Source organism: Dromiciops gliroides, chromosome 1 (assembly GCF_019393635.1).
Source record: "Dromiciops gliroides isolate mDroGli1 chromosome 1, mDroGli1.pri, whole genome shotgun sequence".
Classification (NCBI taxonomy): Eukaryota; Metazoa; Chordata; class Mammalia; order Microbiotheria; family Microbiotheriidae; genus Dromiciops; species Dromiciops gliroides.
In genome coordinates, this window is record NC_057861.1 from 701,728,057 (window position 1) to 701,754,090 (window position 26,034).

Below are 26,034 nucleotides of genomic sequence, written 5' to 3' on the forward strand. Positions count from 1 at the left end.
TGTGATTTTGGCTCCCTTCCTGTTAGCGGCCCAGGGGAGAAGCTAGATGTCATAGGAACTTGGAATTGGAAGGAACCTTAAACACTACTTGATTCACCCCTCCCACCCCCATTTTAGAGATGGGAAACTGAGGCAGAGGCAGAGGGAGAAGGAGAAGGAGAAGGGAAGGGAACAAGCATTTATTAAGCACTTACTTTCTGTCAGGCCTGGAGTCTGAAAGACTCATCTTCCTGAATTTAAACAATCTGGCCTCAGACACTTACTATCCCATCTGAGGGGTAAAGTAACTTGACTAAGGTCCTACAAGGAATAAGGAGCAGAGTAGGAATTTGAAACCGTGCCCTCTGATACCAAATCCATTCCACTGCTGTGCACTGAACTTGGAGGCAGAGGACCTGGTTTGGAATCCTGGCTCTTGTATATTTACCCCTGACACCTTAGACAATCACTTTTCTTCTCTGGGTCTCAGTTTACTCATCTGTAAAATAAGGGAGTTTAATAAGACAGTACCTTTTAGGCCTGATATTCTATGCTCTCAGGGCCACTTTGCTCTAAATCTTATAACCTCTTTTCTTCCAAAGCAGCTGGTCTCCTACATGTCCTCTGAGGTTCCTTTCAACTCTGAAATCCAATTATTCTTTGCTATAAAGAAAGCAGAAGTGCAGTGGGTGTCTATAGGGAAGTTCCTGGTTCTTTGAGATAGGCACTCTAAGTTAATTCTTACTGGGCCAGATCTTTTAGAAATGGCATACTGAAAATATTTATAGCAGCTCTTTTTGTGGCAGAAAAGAATTGGGAATTGAGGGGATGCCCATCAGCTGGGGAAAGGCTGAAGGAGTTGTGGCATATGATTGTGATGGAATACTACTGTGCTGACAAGGGAGGGGGGTGGCTTCAGAAAGACATGGCAAGTCCTATATGAACTGATGGGAAATGACATGAGAAGAATCAGAAGATCGTTATGCCCAGCACCAGAAATATTGTAAAGATGATTGACTCTGAAAGACTTGGCTACTCTGATCAATGCATGATCCAAGACAATTCCAAAGGACTCATGATGAAAAAAATGCTATCCATCTTCAGGGAGAGAGAACTGATGAACTCTGAGTACAAATCGAAGTTTTCCTTCCTTCCTTCCTCCTTCCCTCCCTCTCTCCCTCCCTCCCTCCCTTTCTTCCTTCCTCCCTCCCTCCCTCCCTCCCTGGATTTTCTTCTCAATGAGTTGGGGAAGGGTAGGATGGCTTTCTAAATAAATGTTCATTTAATGTTTTAAAAATACAATAAAAAACAAAAAATCAAACAAAAGAAGTGGCATACTGTCCAGAGGGAAGCATGTCACATCTGGACTCAGAGGATCTGGGTTCAGAATCCAGGTTGTACTAACACTGCACTTGTTGTGTGACCTTTAACTAGTCACAACCTCTCTGTGTCTTAGGTTCCTCATCGGTAATATAAAGGGCTTAGACCCCTAAGGTCCCTTTCAGTCCTAATGGAATTACTGTCTCGTGACTTGGCTCCTTGGAGGAGGAGTATGGTTGGGGGCTAGGAGATCGGTGGAAGGCTGGTGGTGGGGGAGAAAAGACCAAGGACTGTCTCTTTAAGAGAAGAGTCAGTATGTCCCGCCTCTGGCTGCTCCTATTGATTATTTCTGCTATTTACTTTCTCTTTTAAGCCGAGACTTCAGAGTGCTTCAGTCCTATTGGCTGTTCCGTGACGGGGAGGCGGAGCTGGACGTCACACCCAGGGATCATAGATAAGTTCCTGGTCCCAGCTGGTTGGAGAGTTTGGTTTTTTCCCACCGACACAATTCCCTCCCCTCCCTTCCCCTGCCCCCAGCGGATTTCTTTTCGGCCCGTCCCCGGACTAGACGCTGAGAATTCAGGCGGGGCCGGGCTGTCTCCTGCCCATTTCCCCTGACGGGGCCACGAGTTCGGTGCGGCTCTTTGGCGACGGTCCCTGCCCGGTGCGGACTGGCCGTTCGTTTCCCCCTCCCCTTCCCCCTCCTCTTCTGCGTGTCCTCGGGTCGGAAGCGCTGGAGGATCCCGAGGAGGCCGGGCCTGCCAGGGCCGCGGAGGGGGGCGGCTGATGGGCCGCCCGGGAGCCGGGCGCTGAGCGGCTGCGGGTCCGGGGAGTTCAGGTAAGGAGGCCCTTGAGGGCCGGTGCCCCCTCCCCCTAGTCCCGCCTTCTCCCTCTCCCCGACCCGCCCCCTCCTCAACAATTCGGGCCACAGCTGGATGGGGGAGGGGGCAAGGGAACGGGTGTCCCCAACTCGCCGCTCCCCAACCAGAGCCACAGCTGGAGGGGGGAGCCGCTGCCCTCTCCCTGTCGCAGCTCGAGAGGGAGAGTCCCCCCCCCCCGTCCCGTCCCCCACATCTGGAGAGAGAACCAGTCCCCCTCCTTGTCACATCTGGAGAGACAACCTCTCCATGTCACATCTGGAGAGAGAGCCAGCCCCCCTTCTTGTCACATCTGGAGAGACAACCCCCCCCTTGTCACATTTGGAGAGAGAACCAGTCCCCTTCCTTGTCACATCTGGAGAGCCAATTCCCCTCCTTGTGACATCTGGAGACATCCTCCCTTATCACATCTAGAGAAACAATCCCCTTCTTGTCACATCTGGAGAGAGAGCCAGTCCCCCTTTTTGTCACATCTGTAGAGACAGCCCCCCCCCCCCCCATATCTGGAGAGACAGCCATTCCCCCCTTCCCCCATCACAGCTGGATAGAGAACCATGGAGGGGCAGTGTGGTATAGCAGAAAGATCACTGCTCTGAAGGACCTAGGTTCAAATTATGCCTCCCTGCCTGTGTGAGTTTCGGCAAGTTGCTTAACCTCTCATTGGTGAAGTGAGGGAATTGGCCTAGATGTGCACTGAAGTTCCTTTCAGTTTCAAATGTATGATCCTGTGATCTAGGACCTTAAACTTCCTCCCTCCTTGTCCAGGCTGCTTAGATAATCATCTCTCTCCGAACCTATTCTAGTTGAATAGACAACAGCCCTCCTATTTCTCTCTTTACTGAACAGGAAACTGCCCCCTTCCCACCTACTTCCCCTCCAGTTTGAAGCTAGCCAGGCCTGGCCCCATCACTAAATTCCACATCTCTGTTAGCTCCCCGGGCCTCATCCGCTGGAGAATAAACCTGCAAAATCATCAGCCTTTTTGTATATCACCAGCAAAACTCAGGAGGAAGAGTTAGAAAAATTCCATTTAGACAAATCACAACCTGCATAAATAAGACACCGGGGAGTTACCTGCTGAGACACACTTAAAACATTTCATAAATGTCTACCATACGCTCTTTACTGAAATCAGGGAAGACTTAGGAATTGGATTCATTGCTTGTGGCTAGGCCATGCCAGTATAATGAAAATGAGTGTGCTCTCTAAATTTAAAAATTGACTGCCAGAGCAACCAGCAGCCCAAAAGGGTGACTTTGTAGGACTAGACAAAATAATAATAATTAACCTGGTAAAACAAAAGGCCAAGAACTTCAAGGGAGATCATGAAAAAGATTAGAGAGTGAAGGGGACATAGATTTTTACAGCATCTCCAATCAAACTACCAAACTAGTCATTGAAACAGTTTGGTACTGGTTTGAAAAAATAGAAAAGTAGATGCGTGGAAGAAGAAAGACCTAACATTAACTGGACACAGTAGCCAGGTGTTTTATAAATGCCTAACCCCACACTGCTGGGGAAAGAGAAGCTTGGCAGAAGATAGGATTAGATCTATACCATATATGTATGTGTGAGTGTATGTGTGCATGTGCACACACACATGAACCATATGTTTTATATATGTGTATATATGTATGCACACATAAGCAAATATATGTATGTAATGTGCACACATACATATATGCCACAGTCTACAAATGTACATATATGACCTAAATATAAAAAGGACCCTAAAAAAATTAGAGGACAATAGAAGACACCTTACACAGCTATGACTGGGGATAGAATTTTTTTTTTTTTTTTTTTTTTTTTGTGAGGCAATTGGGGTTAAGTGACTTGCCCAGGGTCACATAGGTAGTAAGTGTTAAGTGTCTGAGGCTGGATTTGAACTCAGGTCCTCCTGACTCCAGGGCTGGTGCTCTATCCACTTCGCCATCTAGCTGCCCCCAGGGGATAGAATTCTTAAACAAATGAAGGCTAAAAGAGATAATAAAAGTTAATTAATATATAAACTTTGAAAAAAAGATTTTGCATGAATGAAATGAATAAGTTAGAATCAGAAGAAATTTCTTACTTTAAAATAAAACTTTATAAAAGTCAATATTCAGATATGGAGAATCAGCAGTAATATATGATTAACACATGACTCTAACTGATGAGAGGGGAGAGAGTAAACAGAGTTTTGAGAAGAAGGAATGAAACCTATCAGTAACCACATGGCAAATTGCTCCTAATTACTGATAGCATGAATTTAAACAACTCTGAATCTTCACCTGTCAGATTAGCAATGATGCTAATGGCCCCTAACCATCCATACAGGAAAGATATGTGGATGAAGAGTTCAGCATGCATTTGGACAGACCCCCTGGAGAGCTCGGCCCACAGTGCAGATATATAGGACAGACAGTACAGATGGCCAGTGAACTGGGCCTAAAACTGAAGTGGAAGCAGGAGGAGAATAGACTGGGTTGCTCTTTTCCTGACCCCTCGGAAGTACAGGCCTGTCTCTTTAATGCTAGTATTCTACTAGTGATGCCGTCTGGCATGGAGACCTTTGGAGAATGAAAGGGAGTCTGTCACAGGGGATGGAGGGACTTGTGATGGCCCTAGCAGGAGGGGTGTGGAACCAATAGGGAACCTTGAAGAAGAATGAGAGCAAAAGTTGTCATTGTGGTCATGTGGCAGGGAAGAAGGATGAGAGGTAGACAGCCAGGGTGCTCCACTGGTAACTCTGAAAAGCCAGGGAAATCCAGGAAGGCCGCCAGCCACGTGAGGTGGACACCCCCCAGCCCTGTCCCCTGGTACACCCATGGACACGAGGGCCCCAGGTGTGAATTGTGTGAGAGGAGAGAACGCCTGAACTTCTAAGACCTGAGATCTGCTTCAGTGTCTGTTTGGCATTTGCCATTTCTAGCATCCTCAGATTCTTTTCTTCAACAAAATATTCATGATGTCTGGGCACAAGTCGGCCCTCTTTCCTTGTTCTTTATCCATGTTTTCTATTGTGTTTTTCACTATTCCTACTTCTTTCCTTCTGTCTATTGAAGTCACAGAGTATCCAAGACTGTTCATTTAATTTGTAGGATTTCTGTGCTTCTCCACCTCCTGTAAGAGATGTTGGTCAATTCGCTGCAGTTATTCTCCTAGTCTTCTTCTTCTTCTTTTTTTCAGGGCAATGGGGGTTAAGTGACTTGCCCAGGGTCACACAGCTAGTAAGTGTCAAGTGTCTGAGGCCAGATTTGAACTCAGGTCCTCCTGAATCCAGGGCTGGTGCTTTATCCACTGTGCCACCTAGCTGCCCCCTAGTCTCTTTTTTGTAAATACTTAAGGTGGGCAATATGAGATGCCTAGAGGTTGTGTGACTTAGGATTTCTTGATGCCTTTGAAAGCCCAGTCACAGGAGCTCTAACAACTTTGCCTTTCCAGGGAGACCTTAGGAGCCATTCCACTACTGAGCTGCTGCTTTCTTCTGTTCTCTGCCCCATGGTTTTTCTTTATTATGAATTTAACAGTCTTCTGCAAAAGAGATGGATGATTGTGTTGAATCCACAAGCTTATGTTCAGTTGTCTTCAAGCATCTATTACATTTAACAAGGTGGTCCCCAGCCCCGGTGTAGCAAAGTAAAACAAATCAACCCCATTGCCCCTGCCTGACAATGGATGTCTTGTTCCGCATTCACCTTTCTTTGCTGGTTTCGTCTATGGTGAGAATATCAGTCATGGTTTGTCCACATTTAGAACATCACCAGCTAAGGTCATCTTCATAGATGACTGGGGGACTCTTAGCAGCCCCTGTCCCCACCACTGTGTCATGTCCCTGCAGAGGCAGATGGGAGTCCAGTAGGACTGAGGGCCTGTTGTGGTTGTTTGGTGGTGGTTTCATGGGCTGTGGTTGCCACAGGCAAAGGATGCATCACCGAGGGGCCACCTCCTGGGCACTGAACACCCTTCTTTTCCCTTGGCTGTCACTGGGCCCAGCACTTTTCCAGGGACACACAGCCTGCCCTTGACTGTGCCTCCGTGAGGCTTTGCAGTAGGACTGGGTGAAGGTCACAAACCTAAAGATGTTCATTTCCTTGGCATGGGGAGCCCCAGGGCACCCGTGCCTGCTCCCCTCCTGCTCCCCATCCTAGAGCTGGAGAGAATAAAAATGTAAGCAAGGAAAAAGAGAGAGGGAGAATGCCAGCCTGGGCAAGATGGATGGGGCCTGGAGCCTGATCAGAGGCAGGCTTACAGAGGAGAAGGGCTGGGTGCTGAGCCCAGAGGACTTTGGTCTTATTTGTGATGCGCAAACTAGTGGAGACTTTCCCCATCTGCCCCTCACTTCCTCTTGTGGTGTAGGGAGCAAACCTGGAACCGCCCGCAGTATCATCCAAGAATGAGCCTCCAGGGAGAGGTGGCCGGAGGCCTGTCCCCAGTGGGGGCTGTGGTTTGGGAGAGCATGGAGACAACCGGGCTGGGAGGCAGAAGACCCGAGTTCAACTCCTACCTTTCCTGGGCATTTCCCTCTGTGCTCCCTCCTCTGTAAAGTCAGGGTTTTGGCTTCCATCTGGTGTTCCTGACCTGTCTCCATTACTGGCCTCTTGGTCAGCAGTCTGGTGAAGTCTGTGCCTCTTCTCAGAGAAACCATTTGTATTGAAATGCAATTGTCAAGATATTTTTTATAAAGCTCTACAGACCAAGCCCGAGTTCACTGACCCCAGTTAAGAGCCCCTGGCCTACGAGGGTTATCCCTAAGTCTCTTCTAGGTCCGTGCTTCCGTTTAAGCATTAAAGGATACAGCGAACATCCCTCACCTCTGAGGATGACAAAATGGAGAGCACCTGTAAGACTGGGCCCCAGGCCAAGATAGCACAGCTCCTGCTCTTGAGTCTGATCTGCAGCCTGGCCCAGGCTACTCTGTTCCCTTAGAGTGTAAGGAGCTGCTGCAGTGTGGGGGCGGGGTCAGGGTAGGGGCCAGGCTAACCTTCCCCATCAGGTTTGTTGTCTGTCAGCCCTGCTTTGGGACTGCCCAGCAGGTGCTCCGAGGTGTCTGTGACTCTGTCTGTCCTTAGAGCTGCCCTGGGGGCTGGGCTCTCTGGTGGGCTCAGACATGGGGGGGTTGGTGTCCTCTATTGGCCATTGTGAGAGGGAGGAGGAGCCCCTTGGTCATCCCAGGGCTAACCTTCTTCCTGCCCCTTCTAAAGGCCCTAGCAATGGAGACCACCTCCTGCTTTGTTCCCCAGCCCTTGCCCAGGGGGTATCCGATCCCCAGGCTAGTCCTCACATAGAAGCTCACTTAATAGGGCTGCATTTCTGTCCCTTTACTGAAAAGACTGGCATGGTCCTTCCTCTCTCTCCTTTCCAGAAGTTGGCCATCAGTGTTTGGGGGTTGGGTTTCAGAGGAGGACCCAGCAAGAGACATCCTATTATGTCCTTGGACCCTGACGTTGCAGGTGCTGAGAAGCCCAGTATCCTTGGTGTTAGCCTACATGCTCTCCCCTGCCACCAACCTGGGGCCTTGGGGCCCCAAGGGATGTCTCAAGTGGTGCTCCTGGAAGTCACCAGGCCGGTAGAGCAAGTAACCGAGCCCCAGCCACCCAGAATTGGGTTGTCCTCAGATTCCTGGGCCACTTCCTGCTCTTCTGCTCCAGATGGGACGCCTGCCCTGGAATGCTAGGGAGGCGTGCTGCAGGCCCTTAGTCCCAGTGAAGGGTCAGGGAGGGGGTTCCTGAGATTCACTCCGCCCCCCACCCCACCCCAGGCTGGCCAGAGGTGACCATTCGGCCCCTCTGTTCCTTTCCTTGCTGCCCCATTTGTCCTGTGGTTGGAAGGCTTCTTACATCTTGTTCTTTCTCCTCGGAGCCCTGAGGCAAGGAGGGTCATGACAGTGAAGGACCAGCCCCATCTGGTCCCAGAGCCCCCAGATGCGGCCAGATCTATCTATGCTGTCCTCACAACAACCAGGATCCCTGTTTCACAGATGAGGAAACTGAGGCACAGAGAGGGCCCTGACTTGTCTTAGAGCTTCTAGGTCACACCTCTTTCCACTGTAATGATAATAATCACTCACATCTTTATACTGTGTTAAATGTCGCAAAGGGCTGGACAACACGCATTATCTCATTTGACCCTTCGAGGTGGGCGCTATCATTGTCCTCATTACAGAGGTGAAGCTACAGAAGCCCAGGGAAGTTCAGTGACTAACTCGGCAGAATTTGAACTCTGATCTTCCTGGCTCCCGTCCGCTCCTGTCATGGGTGTCCTGTGGGCTGAGGCTGTTGGTTAGGTGGAAAAGGGAGCCTGAGGCAGGTGGGAGGGGAAGGTTGAGGGTGGAGATTCGACTCCTGCTTATTTTCTGGGGGTCAGTGCCTGAGCCTTTCCCACAGCATGCAGGGACCATGGCCCTGGAAGACATAATTAGGTGTGCGTGGTGACTCTGAGCCACCGCCCCTCCAGCCAGTTTATTTCTGAGCTTTTATGGGCTTGGCCAGGTGACCTCTCCAGTCCAGCTCCTCTTGGAAGCTCTTCACCTACACAATACGCCCGTGCTGGCTGCGAGAGGGGAGACCCAGGCCAGGGAGGCCTCTCAGCAAGGCAGCAGGAAGCCAGGGCAAGCTGCCTGGTCATCACTTTGGTCTTCTCCCCATCTGCCCCTCACTTCCTCTTTGCCCTGACCTCAGAGAGCCCCTGACCTCCACGCTCAGCCCAAGCATCCCCTCCTGCAGGGTCCCTCCCCGTCCCCCCATGGCTTCATGTTATGTATACATTTTGTACTTGCTTATGTGTGGACACAGCTTCCCTCCTGCTTTTCCTCATCTGGACTTTTTGTCTTTGTGTGCCACATAGTAGGTGCTCACTGCCTACATCCTGCCCCTGCTGCTTACTGTCAGTGTGACTTTGGGCAAGTCATCTGTAAAATAGAGGGCTTGGACCAGAGAGATAAACAAGGACTCTTCCAGCTCCAAGTGGCCACTTGGAATGCACTGGCCCGGAGCAAGAAGCCATGGGAGAAATTCCCTCCTAGCTTCACACCCGCTTGTCTTCGGGGCCCCATCTCCTTTCTTCCTCCCCACTGTGTAAGTGGAGATCTCAGCCGCCAGCCCCTTTCAGAGGGCACCGGAGATGGAGCGTAGCACTCGGACCTGGTGGCCAGGTTCCCTAGACTTGATACAGACCTTCCTGCTTATCGCCACAGCCCCTTTGGGTGACTGCTGTGCTCCACCCACTGCCAAGCTTCTTCAACAGGCCCATAGGGGTCAGGGGACTCAGCCAAGGTCATTTGAGAGTGTCACACAAATTTTTTTTTCTGTGGGGTAATGAGGGTTAAGTGACTTGCTTAAGGTCACACAGCTAATAAGTGTCAAGTGTCTGAGGCTGGATTTGAACTCAGGTCTTCCTGAATCCAAGGCTGGTGCTTTATTCACTGTGCCACCCAGCTGCCCCAAGAGTGTCACACAATTAAAAAGCCCCAGAATCTGTCTTGGATCGCTAGGTTGATAGTGATATTTAATTACCTTGAGTATCTTTAACCCAGCCCATGTTCCATTTACCAGTGTCGGTTGTAATACCTCCCCGTCTTAGCAGTGTGCATGGATTGGTGTGGCTGAAAAATTAACCACCTGCTCCCTCACCCTCTAAATTAGCTATAACAATTATTATAATAGCTTATATTTATAAAGCCTTTTATGGTTTGCAAAGCACTTGACAAATATGTCATTTGATTCTCACCAAGGCCCTGGGAGGTAGGTGCTATTACTAGATGGGGAATTTGAGACCACCGGCAGCGGTGACTTGCCCAGGGTCACACAGAAAGTTGACCTCCCTCGGCATCCAGAAGCCTGTGCCGCCTCCTTACAGTAACAAGAGGCATAAGGAGGGGACGTGAGTGAGATGGACGACTGCCCTTTCTGTGGAGCTTAAACGCTCCCCCAATCCTGTGAGATTCTCATGCCATCTTCCAGATGACGCTGGTGATGTGGCCAGGAGACAGTGGCTGCTGGGCAGGATTCCTCCGCGTGTTTTACTGTGCCAATAGGGGAGAAACACCAGCCAGCTCAGCAGTGTTTAAAGAGAAGACCCAGAACCTCAGTGTGTACAGAGTACAACAACTAAAGGCTCTGGCCCAGCTCTCTTCTTAGCCAGAGACCCTGAGAGAGAGAGAGAGAGAGAGAGAGAGAGAGAGAGAGAGAGAGAAAGAGAGAGAGAGAGAGAGAGAGAGAGAGAGAGAGAGAGAGAGAGAGAGAGAGAGAGAGAAAGAGAGAGAGAGAGAGAGAGAAAGAGAGAGAGAGAGAGAGAGAGAGAGAGAGAAAGAGAGAGAGAGAGAGAGAGAGAGAGAGAAAGAGAGAGAGAGAGAGAGAGAGAGAGAGAGAGATCTGACACACGGACGCAAGCCTGGCCAACCATTTGCACCAGCGGTGTAAGATGAAGTATGGACCCTTCAGCCTGGCTGCCCTCAGCCCTCCCCTTCACACAGATTTCCTCTTGGTCCCCCTGACTTCCATCTCCTACCTCCCTACCTTTGTCCTACTACCTCCTTGCCTCCTTGCTCTCCCACCCTCCCCAAGAATGTCAGTTTCTTGAGAGCAAGATTTTTCTTGGCTTGTACCTGATTGGCACCTAATAAATGGATGACTTGAGCATTGAGGGGGAAAGAAAGGATCACCCTAGGGAGTTAGAGCTAGCAGAGAGCTCAAAACTCATCCTGGCTTTCGCAGATCTTACTGATTAGAAAGTTGGGGCCACAGCCAAGATGGCGGAGAAAAGCCATTAAAGGCACAGAGCTCCTGATATAGTTGCCCCAAAAACAGCAATAAAAGAACCCCTGGACCAGAAAGTTGAGGCCAGGACTTGCTCCAGGTGACCCAAGTTATAAAAGCCTGGCCTATACTTGAATCCTGGTCCTAATCTGACTAATCAGATCCCAAGCTCAGTTTCCAAGTTCACCCAGTACTTCAAAGTGGAATATTCGAAGATAGCCCAGGCCCACCCTGTCCTGGAGTTCATGGAAGAAACTCTTTAAATTCCCTTTGAGTCATGGGAGGCCTTGTGCTATCCTTGTATCCCAGATGGGCCTTTAGATCTGGATTCTAATCCTGACACATACCATCTTCTTATGGCAAGTCATGTCATCTCTGGGTTTCAGTTTCGCCATCTGTAAAACAAGGTCTTTGGGCTAGATCCGTGTGGTCGAGACTGACCCCTGTAGGCAGCACTTAGAGAACCACAAATTCACATTATTGATGTTTTACTTTATTTTTATTCAGTTTGGTGGACATTTCCCAATTGTATTTTTTTTTTTTGTGGGGCAATGGCGGTTAAGCGACTTGCCCAGGGCCACACAGCTAGTAAGTGTCAAGTGTCTGAGGCCGGATTTGAACTCAGGTACTCCTGAATCCAGGGCTAGTGCTTTATCCACTGTGCCACCTAGCTGCCCCCCCAATTGCATTTTAATCTGATAGGACAAGGGGTTTTGCACCCTGCAAGTTTGAGGTCCCTTCTACCAGTTTTCTGTGGCTCCAGGAAACCTCCTTTCCCTCAACTTGGTCACATTCTGGGGCCTGGAGCCTTTCACTTTTTGGTCTTGGTTCTCTTTCCATTTAGAGAATTTTTCTCCTACAAAAATGATTTGCCTTTGTTGGGGGGAGGGGCGTTTCTCTCCCCCCTGCCCCACCTGAGTCTTCCTTCATTCTTAGTACACCTTGCCCTAGGTTCCAGGGTGTGGTTATGAGGTGCCATCTGCTAGTGGGCTAGTGATGACCTTAAACATGTGACTTTTCCATTTTCTTTCCTCTTGAGTGTCTGGGATAGAACATGTTCCTTGAAAGGTATAACTATAGATGTCTTCATTTGGTTTCCCTCACTAACCAGTGGCTCTAGAAGTTGTTGCTGGCTCCAGATAGGCTGAAAACCAGGTCTTTTTTCTTGGTGTCACAGCGCCACCTCAGGGCCACAAAGGTCATTACAAGCAAAGGTTGCATTTTCACTGAGTAGGACAAGGCACACTCTGGGGATGTTTAATTTGAGAAAACTTGTCGTGGGCAGATGAACTTGAGCCAGGGTCAGGGTGGGCCTGCGTCTTCCCTGCGGCCTTATAAAGCGAGCTGTCCTGGGGCCTGTGACACGATGCGGAGCAGCCGGCCTCTCCTACCATATGGCCAGTGGTGCTCCTGTGGCGCCCACCCTCATGGGGCGGCCTCTGTTCTGCTGCCCCAGACGCCTCCATTCCTCTCCTTCCTTCCCCCTCTGCCCTGTTGAAGCCACCTCACAGTGGCACAGTGGTCACATTGGTGGCCATTGTTGACCTCTCTGTGGCCTGAAGCACATTCTTCCTCTGGCTTCCAGCCCATTTTACCGTCTTGATGGTCCCTCCTCTCTGTCTCTTCCATCTCCTCTTAAGAATAGTGATAACTAGCCCTGATAGAGAGCTTTAAGGCTTACAGAGCACTTCACTTCTCAGGTGGGTGCTGTTATTATCCCCATTTTACAGGTGAGGAAACTGAGGCACACAGAGGTTAAGTGCCTTGCTCAGGGTCATACAACTACTAAGTGTTTGAGGCTAGATTTGAACTCAGGTCTTCCTGACTCCAGGCCTGGTGCTCCATCCACTGAGCTGTCCAGCTGCCACTGCTTCCCATGATATGGGCACACCACCAGGCTTTGGCCCTTGGTGAAGGTGCGGCATCCCCCCACCCCAGGCCTTTTCTGAGCTTGGCCATCGTTAGCATTTCCTTGAAATAACTTTGTATTTACCTCGAATTCACTTTTCCCCCAGGAGAATGTTGGCTCCCTGAGGGCAGGGCCTATTGTTGCCCTTTCTCCTCCTGACTGTCTCCTTGCCTTTGTTCCCTCCATTCTTTTTTTTTTTTTTTTGGTGCGGCAGCAAGTGTCAAGTGTCTGAGGCTGGATTTGAATTCAGGGCCTTCTGAATCCAGGGCCGGTGCTTTATCCACTGTGCCACCTAGCTGCCCTGTTCCCTCCATTCTTTTTTTTTTTTTTTAGTGAGGCAATTGGGGTTAAATGACTTGCCCAGGGTCAGGTACTCCTGACTCCAGGGCCGGTGCTTTATCCACTGCGCCACCTAGCTGCCCCTTGTTCTTTTTTTTTTTTTGGTGAGGCAATTGGGGTTAAGTGACTTCCCCAGGGTCACACAGCTAGTGTCAAGTGACTGAGGTCGGATTTGAACTCATGTCCTTCTGACTCCAGGGCCACTGCTCTATCCACTGCACCACCTAGCTGCCCCCCCTCCATTCTTTAAGGCCTCATCATTACCTGAAATGTCTTTCATTCTTCTCTGTCTCTCTGCTTTTGCCACCCTGCCCAGCATTCTTCCCCTACCCATCAGGGTCATGTGATTTAGGATTGTAAGGAACTTTTAAGGCTAGTTAAACAACCTCATTTTACAAAGAAAACTGAGGCCTACCTAGGGGAAGGTATTTACCTAAGGCTTTATATGTAGCAGAGTTGGTTAGGATTGGAACTCAGGCCCTATAACTTCAAATCCAGAGCTCTTTCTATCAGACTATGTTGATTTTTCAATGTCACCTGCCTTCTACCTCAGTGTTTGGCATTTTCCAGATCAACCTCCCACCTAAGGTGAAAAGGACTATTTGATCCCATTTGGAGTCCCCTAGTGGGACAGGCATGCTTCAAAGTAGAAACAAAACCAACTGCAGAAAGACCTGTTTTTCAGATTATGTGTGCCAGAGGGGCCTTCATCCCCCATTTCTGCTGCTAATCTCTTCTCCTCTTGGTCTGCTCTCAGGGCCAGAGTCCAGGCAAGATGCTGGATTGGGACAGTAGCAATGTCACATCAGCCCCATCCTCTCTGCCCAACATCAGCACCCCACACCGATGCTTACTCCTGCTCTATGAAGACATAGGCACCTCCCGGTGAGTAGAGTGGGGCAGGGGTGGGGAAGAAGGGCTGGGTCACTGGGTGGACCCTCTTAACCCAGCTGTGTCAGGGGAGGGGGAATGTGCGGTGTAACTCCATCCTGGGGTTATGCAGGCAGAGCCGCTGCATTTGTTCAGACTGAGATGGAGCGCACCAGAAGGGGGCGGCGCCCTTTGGGCCTCTCTTCCTGGAGTCGGGTTAGAGGAGGCCAAGGCTCAGCTCCGCTTAGAGCATCTGGGTTGAAAACTAGGGAGACAGCAGTCCTTTGATGGGCGTGTGTTACCGGGAGGGAAGGGGCAGACTCACATTGTATGTTGCGTTGTATGAGTCTGTGCAGAGCTCAATGAAGGGATCCCCGAGTGTGTGTTGGGGGATCTGCACCTAAGTCAGTGTGGGGCCTGCCCAGAAAGGAGCCTGGATGTGCAATGGGCAGGGATGGGGCAGGTGGGCCCGAGGCCTGGGTCTATCTGGGTTACGGTGCGGGGAGCTAGGCCGGGCCTCCCTAACTGAGTCTTGGCGTGTGGCTCAGGGTTCGGTACTGGGACCTCGTGCTGCTAATCCCCAATGTGCTGTTCTTCACTTTCCTGCTCTGGAAGCTGCCATCAGCTCGGGCCAAGATCCGCATCACCTCCAGCCCCATCTTTACCACGTTCTATATCCTGGTGAGTCCTGCGATTCTCCTCCCACCCCCAGCAACACTGCCGGCAGAGCCCGGGAGGGACCTTGTGGTCCATCCAGACCAGCTACCTCTTTTTATAGTTGAGGAAATCGAAAAGCACAGAGGTCCAACTTCACCTGCCAATCCCTAGAGATTTCCTCAGCTCAGAGCCCTCTCTGGGCCACTTCCCTCTGGGATCAAAGGAGATGATGTCTGTTAAGCACCTAGTGCAGTGCCTGGCATATGGGGGCACTTAATAAATGCGTATTCCCTTCCTACTCCCCCCTACCGCTGCTCGTATGTTTTGTCTGGGTATCTGAGGACTAGAAGAGCAGGAGGTCCTAGGGGCCCCCAAACCCTGGAGGTGAGAGTCCTCTACACTCAGCCTCTGGGCCCCCACATCATTATACACACAGGCCTTCTTGTCCTGCTCTTGAATTTTAAAGACTAGGGAGAGGAAGGGTAGAAGCGTGACCCAGGATACCGAGTTAGACTTTTGGTAGGGAGACCTGCTCCATTGGCATTTTTTGGGGGGATTGGAGCTGGAGCTGGAGTTAAGGCCTGATTTCCTTTTGGTTTCTTGGTGGTTACTAGGTGGCCCAGTGGATAGAATGCTGAACTTGGAGTCAGGAAGACCTGAGTTCAAGTCCAGTTTCAGACACTAGCTGCATAATCTTGGGCAAGTCACTTAAGCCTTTGTTTGTCTCAGTTTCCTCTCCTATAAAATGGACTTCATAATAGCACCTACCTCTCATGGTTGTTGTGAGGATCATGTGAAACAATATTTGTTCAACTCCATAGCACAGTGCCCAGCACACAGTAAGTGCTTAAGAAATGGTTGTTTTCTGCATCTGTGAACTGAGGGGACAGTTCTCTGAGACTGGGAGTGAGGGTACCCTCAGCTGGCAGACAAACCCCAGAGAAGACGCAGAATGTGGCGTCAGAAGAGCTGGGTCTGAATCCCTTCCTCGTAGCCTTCTTCATTATGGGGCCTTGTTGGATGGACTTTAATTCAATAAACATTTATCAAGCACCTACTGTATGCCAGGCACTATGCCAAGTGCTGGACTTTGGTTTTATTTTCAGTAAGATCAGACTGTGATAATACTTGTACTACTTACCCCCCTGGGTGAGTTTTTGTACTGTGACATATGAAATTGCCAGAACTCTTTAAAAAAATTATTTACAAACTTTTTGGATATCTTTTTTTCTTATATTTACCCTCATTTCCTACTGTTTTCTTCTCCATTATTCTACTCAGAGAGCTATCCCTTATAACAAAGAATAAAAAAGAAGGAAGGGCAAAAAGTCACTTAAACAAAACTAACCAACACATCAACTGAAACGGGTGGTACGTGCAGTGTTCTGTACCCAGAGTCCCCTATCAGCATTACATCAGACTGCATCGCTGGCACATGAGGCCTTTATGAATTCTTACAAGTCCAATCCAACCAGCTTTTTTTTTTTTTTTTTTGGTGAGGCAATTGGGGTTAAGTGACTTGCCCAGGGTCACACAGCTAGTAAGTGTCAAGTGTCTGAGGCTGGATTTGAACTCAGGTCCTCCTGAATTCAAGACTGGTGCTTTATCCACTGTGCCACCTAGCTGACCCCATCCAACCAGCTTTTGGCAGCCCTTGCTTGGGGTAGGGAGCAGAGCTTTGCAGCAATGGTGTCATCTCTGGTAGAAATTCCTGTTTCTTTAGTACATCAAGGTTTCCAAAGCATCTTCCTCATAATAACCCGAGGGTTGTGGGGCAAATAGTAGTATTCCTATTTTCCAGCTAAGAAAACTCAGGTTCAGAGAGGTGACATAACTTGCTCCTTGTATTCATGAACATCGTACTTCCCCATAAGCTTCTTTTTTGTTGTCATTATTATTTTTTTTAAACTTTTTTTTTTTGGCAGGGCAATGGGGGTTAAGTGACTTGCCCAGGGTCACACAGCTAGTAAGTGTCAAGTGTCTGAGGCCTGATTTGAACTCAGGTACTCCTGAATCCAGGGCTGGTGCTCTATCCACTGTGCACCTAGCTGCCCCCGTTATTATTTTTTAAATGTATTTTGTTTTTATTTTTAATTTTTTTCCCAATTACATGTAAAGATATTTTTTTTAGTTCCAAATTTTTCTCCCACTCTCCCTTCCCTCCCCCTTCCTGAGGTCAGCAAGCAATTTGATATAGGTTATACATTACAATCCTGTTAAACATATTTCCACATTAGTCATGTTATAAGAGAAGAATCAGAACAAAAAAAAAAGCAAGAAAGAATAAACAAGAACAAAAAAGCGACAACAAAAGTGAAAATGGTATGATCCATAAGTTTCTATAGGGTCAGGACCATTAATTTTTCATCTTCCTGTCTCCAGTGTAGCACATAGTAGGCACTGAATAAATGTTTCTGACATTGAATTATCTTGAACTTCACAGCAAGCTCATGAGGTAAAAAGGACAGGGCTTATTTCCTCATTTTGCAGATGAGGAAACAGCCAGAGGAGGGGAAATGACTTACCCAAGGTCATGTAGTAAGTGGCAGAGATGGGATTAGACAGGACTAGATAGGACCAGAGCCCAAGCTTCCTGATACCTAGATCAGTAGTCTTTCCACTTCATTGCACTGTCTTATACCATGGTCGCATATATGTGAATGTGTGTGCCTGCATGCATATGCCACATATGCATGTGCTACATGTGCACATGTGTGTGCTTATGTGTATCCGTGTGTGCACATGTTAGCATCCCTGTTGGAGGGCTGGGAGAAAATCTTCTGTTTTGTGTTCATCCTCCCCTGGCCCCCAGCACTCAGCAGGGCACAGCATGACTCCTGTACCTTGGGGTCTCCCTGGGATTCCTAGCTCATTTCCCTTTCTGTTCTGCCCTATCCCTGTCCCTGACTTGACTTACGTCAGATGGGTGCATGTGAGAGCACTCTGCACAGTTACCTGCATCAGTAAATGTGAGCTCTCGGTGCTGTTACCAGGAACAACCAAGGAGTCCTCGTTCCCGGGCTGTCTACTGGGACTTCCATTTTTGGTCCACAGGGTTGTAAGTCGACAGCTGTAAGGGGCGTTAGAGGCCATCTGGTTCAACTCTCTCATTTTACATATGGGGAAACTGGGGCCCAGGGAGGTAGAGTGGCTTGCTGCAAGTCACACAGATGGCAGAGCCGGGCTTTGAGCCCAGCCTGACTCCAGATGTAACGGACACTCTTCTCTCAACCCTTGAATTGCTCCATGGAAGTCACCCCACCATGGTGCCTTTCTGGATTTGCCCCCCTGAGCTCCATTTGGCCCAGCAGCCTTCAGATGGCTGGCTGGCCTCTTAGATGCACTTGTTTCCCTGAAATGGGGTGGGTGTTTGCTGTGGGTCTGTCTGCAGCCCCCTCACCTCACTCCTCGGAGTCAGGGCTGCTTTCACCTCCCTCCAGTTTCTAGGCTGAGCAGTAATGGGGTATGGGTAGCAGTGGGCAGGAAAGAGGCAGAACAGGAACGGAGGAGCAGAGAGTCACAGGCCTGATGCAGGTCTCAGCCACTGCCACCACTTAGCCACGTGCTTCTCCTTCAGGAAGAGTCTGGTGGCTTAGCCTCTTCCTCCACAGGTGGCCAAATGAAGCCTAGGAGGCAGGGTGCCCGAATCCCTGATTATGTGGCCTTCCCTACAGGTGTTTGTGGTGGCCCTGGTGGGCATTGCCCGGGCTGTGGTCTCTATGACAGTTAGCACTTCAGATGCAGCCACAGTGGCCGATAAGGTAAGTAAGGCCGGGGGTGTGTGTGTGTGTGTGTGTGTGTGTGTGTGTGTGTGTGTGTGTGTGTGGTGAAGGAAGAGGAGTTGGGGTTAGTTGGTAGGGGGAGGGAAGAGGACATTTGGGTATGTCTGGCATTGGGGTAAGAGGGCACCAAGTATTAAAGGATTAAGTACCCTTGGGGCCTGCTTATTTCCTTCTTCATTTTCTCTTTGCCTTGACTTTCTGTGTTTTTCAGATTCTGTGGGAAATCACTCGCTTCTTCCTTCTGGCTATTGAACTGAGTGTGATCATTCTGGGTCTCGCCTTTGGTATGGATTGAGCTGAGGACATTGGATGATAAGTGGGACAGAGAGGGCAGTTTTCTGGGGGCGGGCATTAAGGGATTTGGAAGGGGGTCTTCCGGCCCCATGTGGGCTTGGCTCCCTAGGGATGGCCCTCACTGGCCATTTGGGTCATCTTCCAGGTCACCTGGAGAGTAAATCCAGCATCAAACGAGTCTTGGCCATCACCACAGTTCTGTCCCTGGCCTATTCAGCCACTCAGGTAAAGGGGAGAGTGGGCCTCCGGGTGGGGCAGAGATAAGAAGAAAGATGTTGTTCAATGTAATAAGCATTTATTAAAATGCAAGACAAACGGGCCCTGCCTTCAAGTAACTTCCATTCTGCTGCGTTTCAAGGGGAATGCAAGTAAACAGAGCAAATAGAGTAAGTAAATACAAAGTAGATGTAATGTTGAGAAAGAAAGAATGCTGTCTTGGGGCATGAGGAAAGTCACCCTGTAGAAAGGAGCACCTGAAGTGGGCTTTGAAGAAAGCCAAGGAGGGTCTGATGTCAAGTTGAGGAGGGGACCACTTGGGCAAAGGCACGGCAGTGGGAGATGGAGTGGCATCTCTCTGTGGAGCAGCTGGCAGCCTCCTTGGACTGGCACTAGCAATACTACCGCCTTTATGGCTGGGTTGTCTCCGGGGTTGCAGCTTTAAAAATGTACCCACTTATTAGTTCCTCTATTCACAGACTTAAACAATTTTGGAACTTAAATGGAAACCTAAGTTGATGTGAAATGTGCATGTTCTCGCAATTATTTGTACAGTGGTACCAAAAGTAATGGAACGGCTTTTAGAAGTAAAAAACAAAAACAAAAACACTCAGATTTTTCACACTAAATATTTGTAGCCACAAAGGACAAAAATCTTTGTCTAGGTTTGGGGGACAGCTTTTGGGGTCTGCCAGACCTTCTGTGTCTCAGTCTTCTCTTTCTCCTGTGTTACCCCATCTGTCCCCTTATTTCATAGACAAAGGGCAGAACGGAGAGCCATTGATAAGAAAAAAACCCCACAGGAGGTGAGATCTCAGCAGGCAACTAACTAGTTCAGCCCCTCATTTTATAGAAGAAACTGTGTCCCAGAGGAAGGGAGGGACTTACTGGAGGTCAGATGGGTGGCAGAGATCCAGCATGATGAAGTGTCCCTAAAGTCTTCGTGCTATAGCTGGTGATGGGGAGAGGTGAAGAACACCCCCGATACATGTGTGGCCAGTTATTCCAATCAAGGAAAGAGGGTTAGGAGGCAGTGAAGCGAGTTTATAAAATCCAAAGTGTCTGGTGCGGGGCACGAGGGAAGCGATCTGGAGCACTTTGCTTGGGGAGCCAGGACACACACACATATATGCACAGATACACACACGACCACCTTAAAAGCACGTCTACTCCCTCTCGTGCCCTTGGCTAAACTCTCTAGTTCTGTCAGCCAGGCCTCCCAGCACTGTAGATGTTGGAGTCGTGTCCTTGGTGTGTGCTGATGGAAGGCCCTTCTCCCTGGGGCTGCTCACCTCCGGCTTAGCCTGTGGCAGCCAGGCTGGCTCCCTGGCCCTGCATGGGAGCCAATCACTGCTGAATTTGACTGAACGTGCAGGAGAGCCCCAGATGGGGGAGGAGACCTTTGCATGGGATGGTCCAAGCAGGAGCTGAGCCTCCTCTGCTCTTGCCTTGCAGGGAACTTTGGAGATCCTGTACCCTGATTCCCACCTCTCGGCTGACGACTTCAATATCTATGGGCATGGTGGCCGCCAGTTCTGGCTTGCCAGCTCCTGCTTCTTCTTCCTGGTAAGGGTGGCAGAGAGGAGGGTAGGGTGGATGCCCCTTTCCCATCTCACTTGCCCTTTCTTTCCCTTTGCTTACAGAAATCTTGAAGTTCAGTTAATGCAAACATTATTGTCCCCATTTTCTAGATGAGGGAAACCAAGGCTCATAGAAGTCAAGTGACTTACCCAGGGTCCCACAGCTAGTTTGTGTTGGAGCTGGGATTTGAACCCAAGTCCCTTCTATCTCTAAGCCTGGGGCTCTTTCTTCTACATGCTGATGACTCCTGTGCTTCCCCCCTTTTAAGCCACCCAATGCCTGCTGTGCTTTGTGTCCCCAGGTCTACTCGCTTGTGGTCATCCTCCCCAAGACGCCTCTGAAGGATCGGATCTCACTACCATGTGAGCAGGGGGTGGCGTGGGGGTCCTTGAGCTAAGGACCTTTGGGAGGTTGGGCATGGCCCACGAGGCTGGCATTATCTCACCTCAGTGGAATCCAGGAAGGAAGTTAAGGGTCCCCCGCCAGATGTGGACAGGAGATTGTCCATAGTTTAGTCCCTTCGTGTACATGAAGCCAAAGTCCAGGGTGGTCATTTGCTCAGGGTCACCATAGGAATTGAGTGGACAAGAACCCAGGCCTCCCATGAAGGCCCATCTCCCCCTACAGAAGCCCCTCCCCCAGGCCTTGGGTATAGGGGTGGGCTGGGGCAGGGCAGGCTTTTACTGTCCCCTGCTCTCCCCACCTCCTACAGCCCGGAAGAGCTTCTATATTTATGCTGGGATCCTGGCCCTGCTGAACCTGGTCCAGGGCCTGGGCAGTGCCCTGCTCTGTGTGGACATCATCGAGGGCCTCTGGTAGGTAGAAGGCAGGGAGGGAAGGCCCCGGCGGGGTGTGGGGGGGGGACGGACTGGTGGGGAAGGGTGGAATGGGGGCAGCCCATCTGTAAGGCCCAAGAGGGTGGGGGGCAGCTGAGCTCTCAGGCCTCTCACCTGACCCCCCTCCCCCCACCTCCCATCTTCCAGCTGTGTGGATGTGACCACCTTCCTGTACTTCAGCTTCTTTGCCCCCCTCATCTATGTGGCCTTCCTCAAGGGCTTCTTTGGGTAAGTGTTCCTGCCCCAGGAACCAAAAGGGAGGGGAGGGATGAGCTCCCCAAGCCCAGGGCCACAAAGGGAGGGTTTTTATCCAGGGGGTGTGGCCGCCACCCTGTGGCCACATGGGGAAATAGCAGCTTCTTCATCTTGTGTAGTCAGCAAAGACTGGTGTGGGGGGTGTGTATGTATATATGTGTGTATGTATATTTGTGTGTGTGTGTGTGTGTGTGTGTGTGTGCACGCATGTTTGTGTTTCTGCTGGAGCTGTTGTGTGGGGCCTGTCTTAGGAGGAGAGTATAGGGGCCCCGATGATGACCACTTGCATGGGGGTCTCACACTGTGGTGGCGTGTGCAGAACTTGGGGGATTTGATGAAGGTCAGCCCTTGGCTTTGGGTACAGAATCTCTATCCTTTTCCCAGTTGTGTGTCTGTGTCAGTCCAGCGTGGACACTGCCCTCCTTCCCTCCAGGCTGACCTTTCCTCTGGCTGGGCAGGGGTGGTCTTTCCCCTCCTACAATAGGCCTCTTCTATTCCCCATCAAGAGATGCTCTGTCCTGTCCCATGGGGAGCACTCCCTGTCCTTTGGGGGGGTCTTATGCCCTGTCCCGTTCATTTTGGGGATCAAGTGAAAGAAGGCACTGAAGCCCAGGGCTGGCGTTGACAGATTCTGAGGGAGCTAGGAGAAGCCTGCCCATGGGTCATCCCTGTCTCCCCCTCAACATCAGTGTTGTGGTCTTTTCCTTCAGGGCGGAGCCCAAAATCCTGTTCTCCTATAAATGCCAAGTGGACGAGGCAGAGGAGCCAGACGTGCACCTGCCCCACCCATATGCCGTGGCCCGACGGGAGGGATTGGATGTGCCTGTGGGCTCTTATTCCAACACTCAGATCGACACGGCCGCCTATTTGGACGATGTAGCCTCCATGCCCTGCCATGTGGGCAGCATCAACAGCACTGACAGCGAGCGATGGAAGGCCATCAACGCCTGAGCCTGCACTCCCTGGGCCTCTGCCTTGCCTTGCCCCAGAAAGGGTTCAGAGGTCCAACAGGAGTGGGGCTTCACCTCCACATTCCCAGCCCTAACCCCAGTGCAGGCATGGAGCCCCACATCTGATCACCCGGTCCCTGTCTTGGCCATACCAGCTGGTGGGCACAACTGCTTCCCAGCATCCTCGGGGAGGGGAGGGGAGGCAAGGCAGAAGTATGCCAGAAGGCAGGGAGAACGCCGGCCGATCCAGGATGTCGGCAGTAGGCCAATCAGATGGCAGGGCAGTGTTTGGGAAGCCTTTGCTTGTAGGAGAGGAGATGAAGCTGGTGGAGAAAGAATTGTGACCAAAAGGGGGTAGGAGATTGGGAGAGGGCAAAGGTCAGGGAAAGGTATGGAGGCCGTGGAGTAGAGGGCAGAGGCCTGGCCCGAGTCCAGGACAGAGCTGGCCAAAGTGAAAAGGGGAAAAGAGCCAGGTGGAAGTGGAGGACAGTTGGGAAGGAAGCCCACTGTCACTGGAGGCCTGAGCCTTCTGAGAATGGGCAGAGGAGGAGGCTGGTGGAGCTGGCTAGACTGGAGGCTACCTGTTTGGGGCAGATCTCCCCATGCTGCTAAACACAGGGCCACTGGGGGGGGGTGAAGACCTCCCAGAAAGCCTTGCCCTTCCAGCCCCGAAAGCTAAACACAGCAGGCCCTGGGTGGGGACTACAAGGAAGCCAACGTGGCTGCTCTGTGGGCAGTGGAGATAGGGGGCTCTTGAAGTCCTCTCCTTCCCCATTGAGAGAAGACCCTGGCCAACTCCTGATGCAGTGTGTGCACATGTGTGTGCATGCGTGCGTGCTGGGGAACCTCTCGGGCATGGGCCCTGACCTTCAAGGGCCATTCTGAATGTCAACCCAGGGTGGGGCCTCCCCTTTCCCCTGCTCTAAGGGAGGGTGTACTGTGTACTTCCCCACAGTGTTGAGGGGACACTTGGACTCTGGGTGATGGAAGAGGTGCTTGGTAGAGGAAGAGGTTTTCGGGCTTTGGGTTAGACCCAAGGCTCTCCTCCTGCCTGGGCATTGTGTTAATGGCTGAGCAAGGAGGGTGTGCGCCAGGCTGGGGATGGGCTCAGGGCTTGGCCTTCTAGTTGGAATGGCTATTTCCACATCTTTGCTGACCTCATAGGGCTGGCTCTGCTCCCCTGAAGGGGCCGTTTGGGAGGTATCTTTCCTACCTCTCCCCTCCCCTCCATCTCTGGTTAAGAAACGTGAAGGCCACAGATCCTGCTCAGTCTCTCCTCCCCAGTGCATAGAGGCAGCAGCTCATCCTCTCAGCCTGGGGGGCCATCTACTCCCCAAGGAGGCTCCCAGCCACCACAGGCCTCCTTCCCCTACTGTCTGCTGCCCCAGTGTTCAGGCAGAAGCATCTCTTGTATAGAACCGCAAAGTTGTGCATATTTTACTGTTCTTTGTTTTTAAAAGAATGAAGAACGAGGGCAAAAGGCTTTGAATGATGTGGCATTTTGTCGGAAATAACTCTGGTCAGGAATCTTCATGACTGGCCTGAGCTTGGGTCATGGGAGGACCTGCATGGGAAAAGCCAGCTCTCTGGCCTCTTCTGGAAGAATGGCGATCACTTAGCAAGGGCTTTAAGGCTTGCAAGGGGCTCTATGGATAGGAGGGAGGGGCTCCTATTGTCTCCATTTTGCAGAAGAAGAAACTGAAGCACTGAGCCGAAGGCACTTGGCCTCCTACTAAGCGTCTGAGGCAGGATTTTGACTCGGGTCTTCCTGACTCAATTTGCAGTGCTCCATCCACGTGCCACCTCTAGGACAGTAAGGGAACAGGGTTGGTTTGGGAGGGGTCACTGCCCATCACTACTGGGCATGAACACAGGTGTCTCCTGTGGAGCAGGAAGAGACACGCCCCTTGCTTGGAGCCTGCCGTTCCTGATCTGGGCTTCAGATGCCCAGATGCAGCCAGGGAGCTTGGCAGTGACTCAGGGAGAAACAGGGAGGGGGGTGGGGGCATGCCACCCGACTTCCATAAACCATTAGATTGAAGGGGGGGAGGGCTGCCTCCCCTTTCTCACACTCCCGCCCCTCAAATGACCCTTTTCTAAGTCTTTTCTCCTTTAAAGATGACTAAAGCACTCTTGCTTGGATAAAGGAAGGTGAAAAGAGTGTCTAGGGTGTGGCCTTGTCAATTGCTTCACAGCCACCACCCTTCCCCTCAGTAATCACCGGCCGGTGCACCTCATGTCCAGGCAGAGTAGAGTCACCTGTGTGAGAGGATGCTCTGGGGAGGTGGGCAAGCTTGGCTGCAGAGGAGACTTTACCGTTTGAGCTTCATTCCTTTGGGTTTGATGTTGCCCTCTAGGGGCTTCTAGGATGCATCCAGCCCTGCACATGCCCCCAGAGAGGGTGACACGTGGGTCATCCCTGATCCAAGTGCTTTAGAGGCAGTGGGTACCTGGGTGGTAGAAGGAGGCCTGACTGAAAGGGCACAGAAAAGGGGAGTGGGCGGCTCTAGAAGGGACTTTAGAAATGATCAGTGGATGCTGTTTTACAAATCAGAAAGTGACTTGTGCAAGGTAACTGAGCTGGGGCCAGTCCGGGACTAGAATGCCCAGTCCAGCCAGAGCCAAGGGCTGCTCTTGGTTGGCATTATGGCTTCCACCCTAGAATGGAGATGGGCAACAGGGCTTTTTCAGGACTCCTTGTCCAGCCCCATTTGACTGCATCCCCTTGTGCAGGTGGCTCTGCTGAGGAGGCCCTGGAAACAGGAAAGAACGTGTGTGTTGGGGGTTGGGGGGAAGGACAGGGCTAGCCAATGACGGGGAAAGCGGAGGAATTCATGGATGAATTGGAGCAAAGGAATCTTTGATCATCCTCAAAGGTTCCAGGGTGCTCAGGTGCCCAGATGAAGGTTTAACAAGCTTGGAGAGCTTGGGTCATTTCATTTCCTGCATGCCCCTGCACTGATAGGCTGGAAAGGCCTCAGGCGCCGCAGTGGGCTCTCACAGAAGCCTAGAGGGGCAGTGGTAGTGGTGGTGCCCTGGGAGGTTGGGAGGATCAGGAGGTGGTTGGGAGATGGCCGACCTGGACGACAGAGCCGGAAATGGAGTCGATGTTTGAAGTCAGAACCCTTGGAGTTGGCTCCCAGTTCTGAAACCACTTAGAATGACCCTGTGGAAAGCACCTGCCCACGCTCTGCCTCAGTTTCTTTATCTGGAAAATTGGGGGTGGACTGAAGCAGTTTCTTCCAGCCCAAGATTCCATGTTTGCCCTAAGGTGAAATAATAATCAGTCACCCAGCCTTCAAGTGCCTACTCTGCAGCAGGCAGTGCTCTGAGCACTGGGGATCAAAAAGCAGACATAGGTTCTTGGTGTCGGGGGTTCACAGTCTAATGGGAGGGGAGACACAACATGCACCCCACTATATATAAAACT

At 50.8% G+C, this 26,034-nt stretch overlaps 1 protein-coding gene across 1 annotated transcript; it reads left to right on the plus strand.

Moving 5' to 3' along the window:
- Positions 1-1,844: 1,844 nt before the first annotated feature.
- On the plus strand, positions 1,845-24,093 carry TPRA1 (transmembrane protein adipocyte associated 1). Its single transcript, XM_043970189.1, has 11 exons — positions 1,845-2,137; positions 13,921-14,048; positions 14,582-14,714; positions 18,365-18,451; positions 18,684-18,756; positions 18,912-18,991; positions 20,438-20,548; positions 20,865-20,925; positions 21,276-21,378; positions 21,547-21,627; positions 22,365-24,093. Exons 2-11 carry the CDS (start codon positions 13,939-13,941, stop codon positions 22,603-22,605), a joined length of 1,080 nt encoding a protein of 359 aa, XP_043826124.1. The 5' UTR covers positions 1,845-2,137; positions 13,921-13,938; the 3' UTR covers positions 22,606-24,093.
- The last annotated feature ends 1,941 nt before the right edge of the window (positions 24,094-26,034 follow it).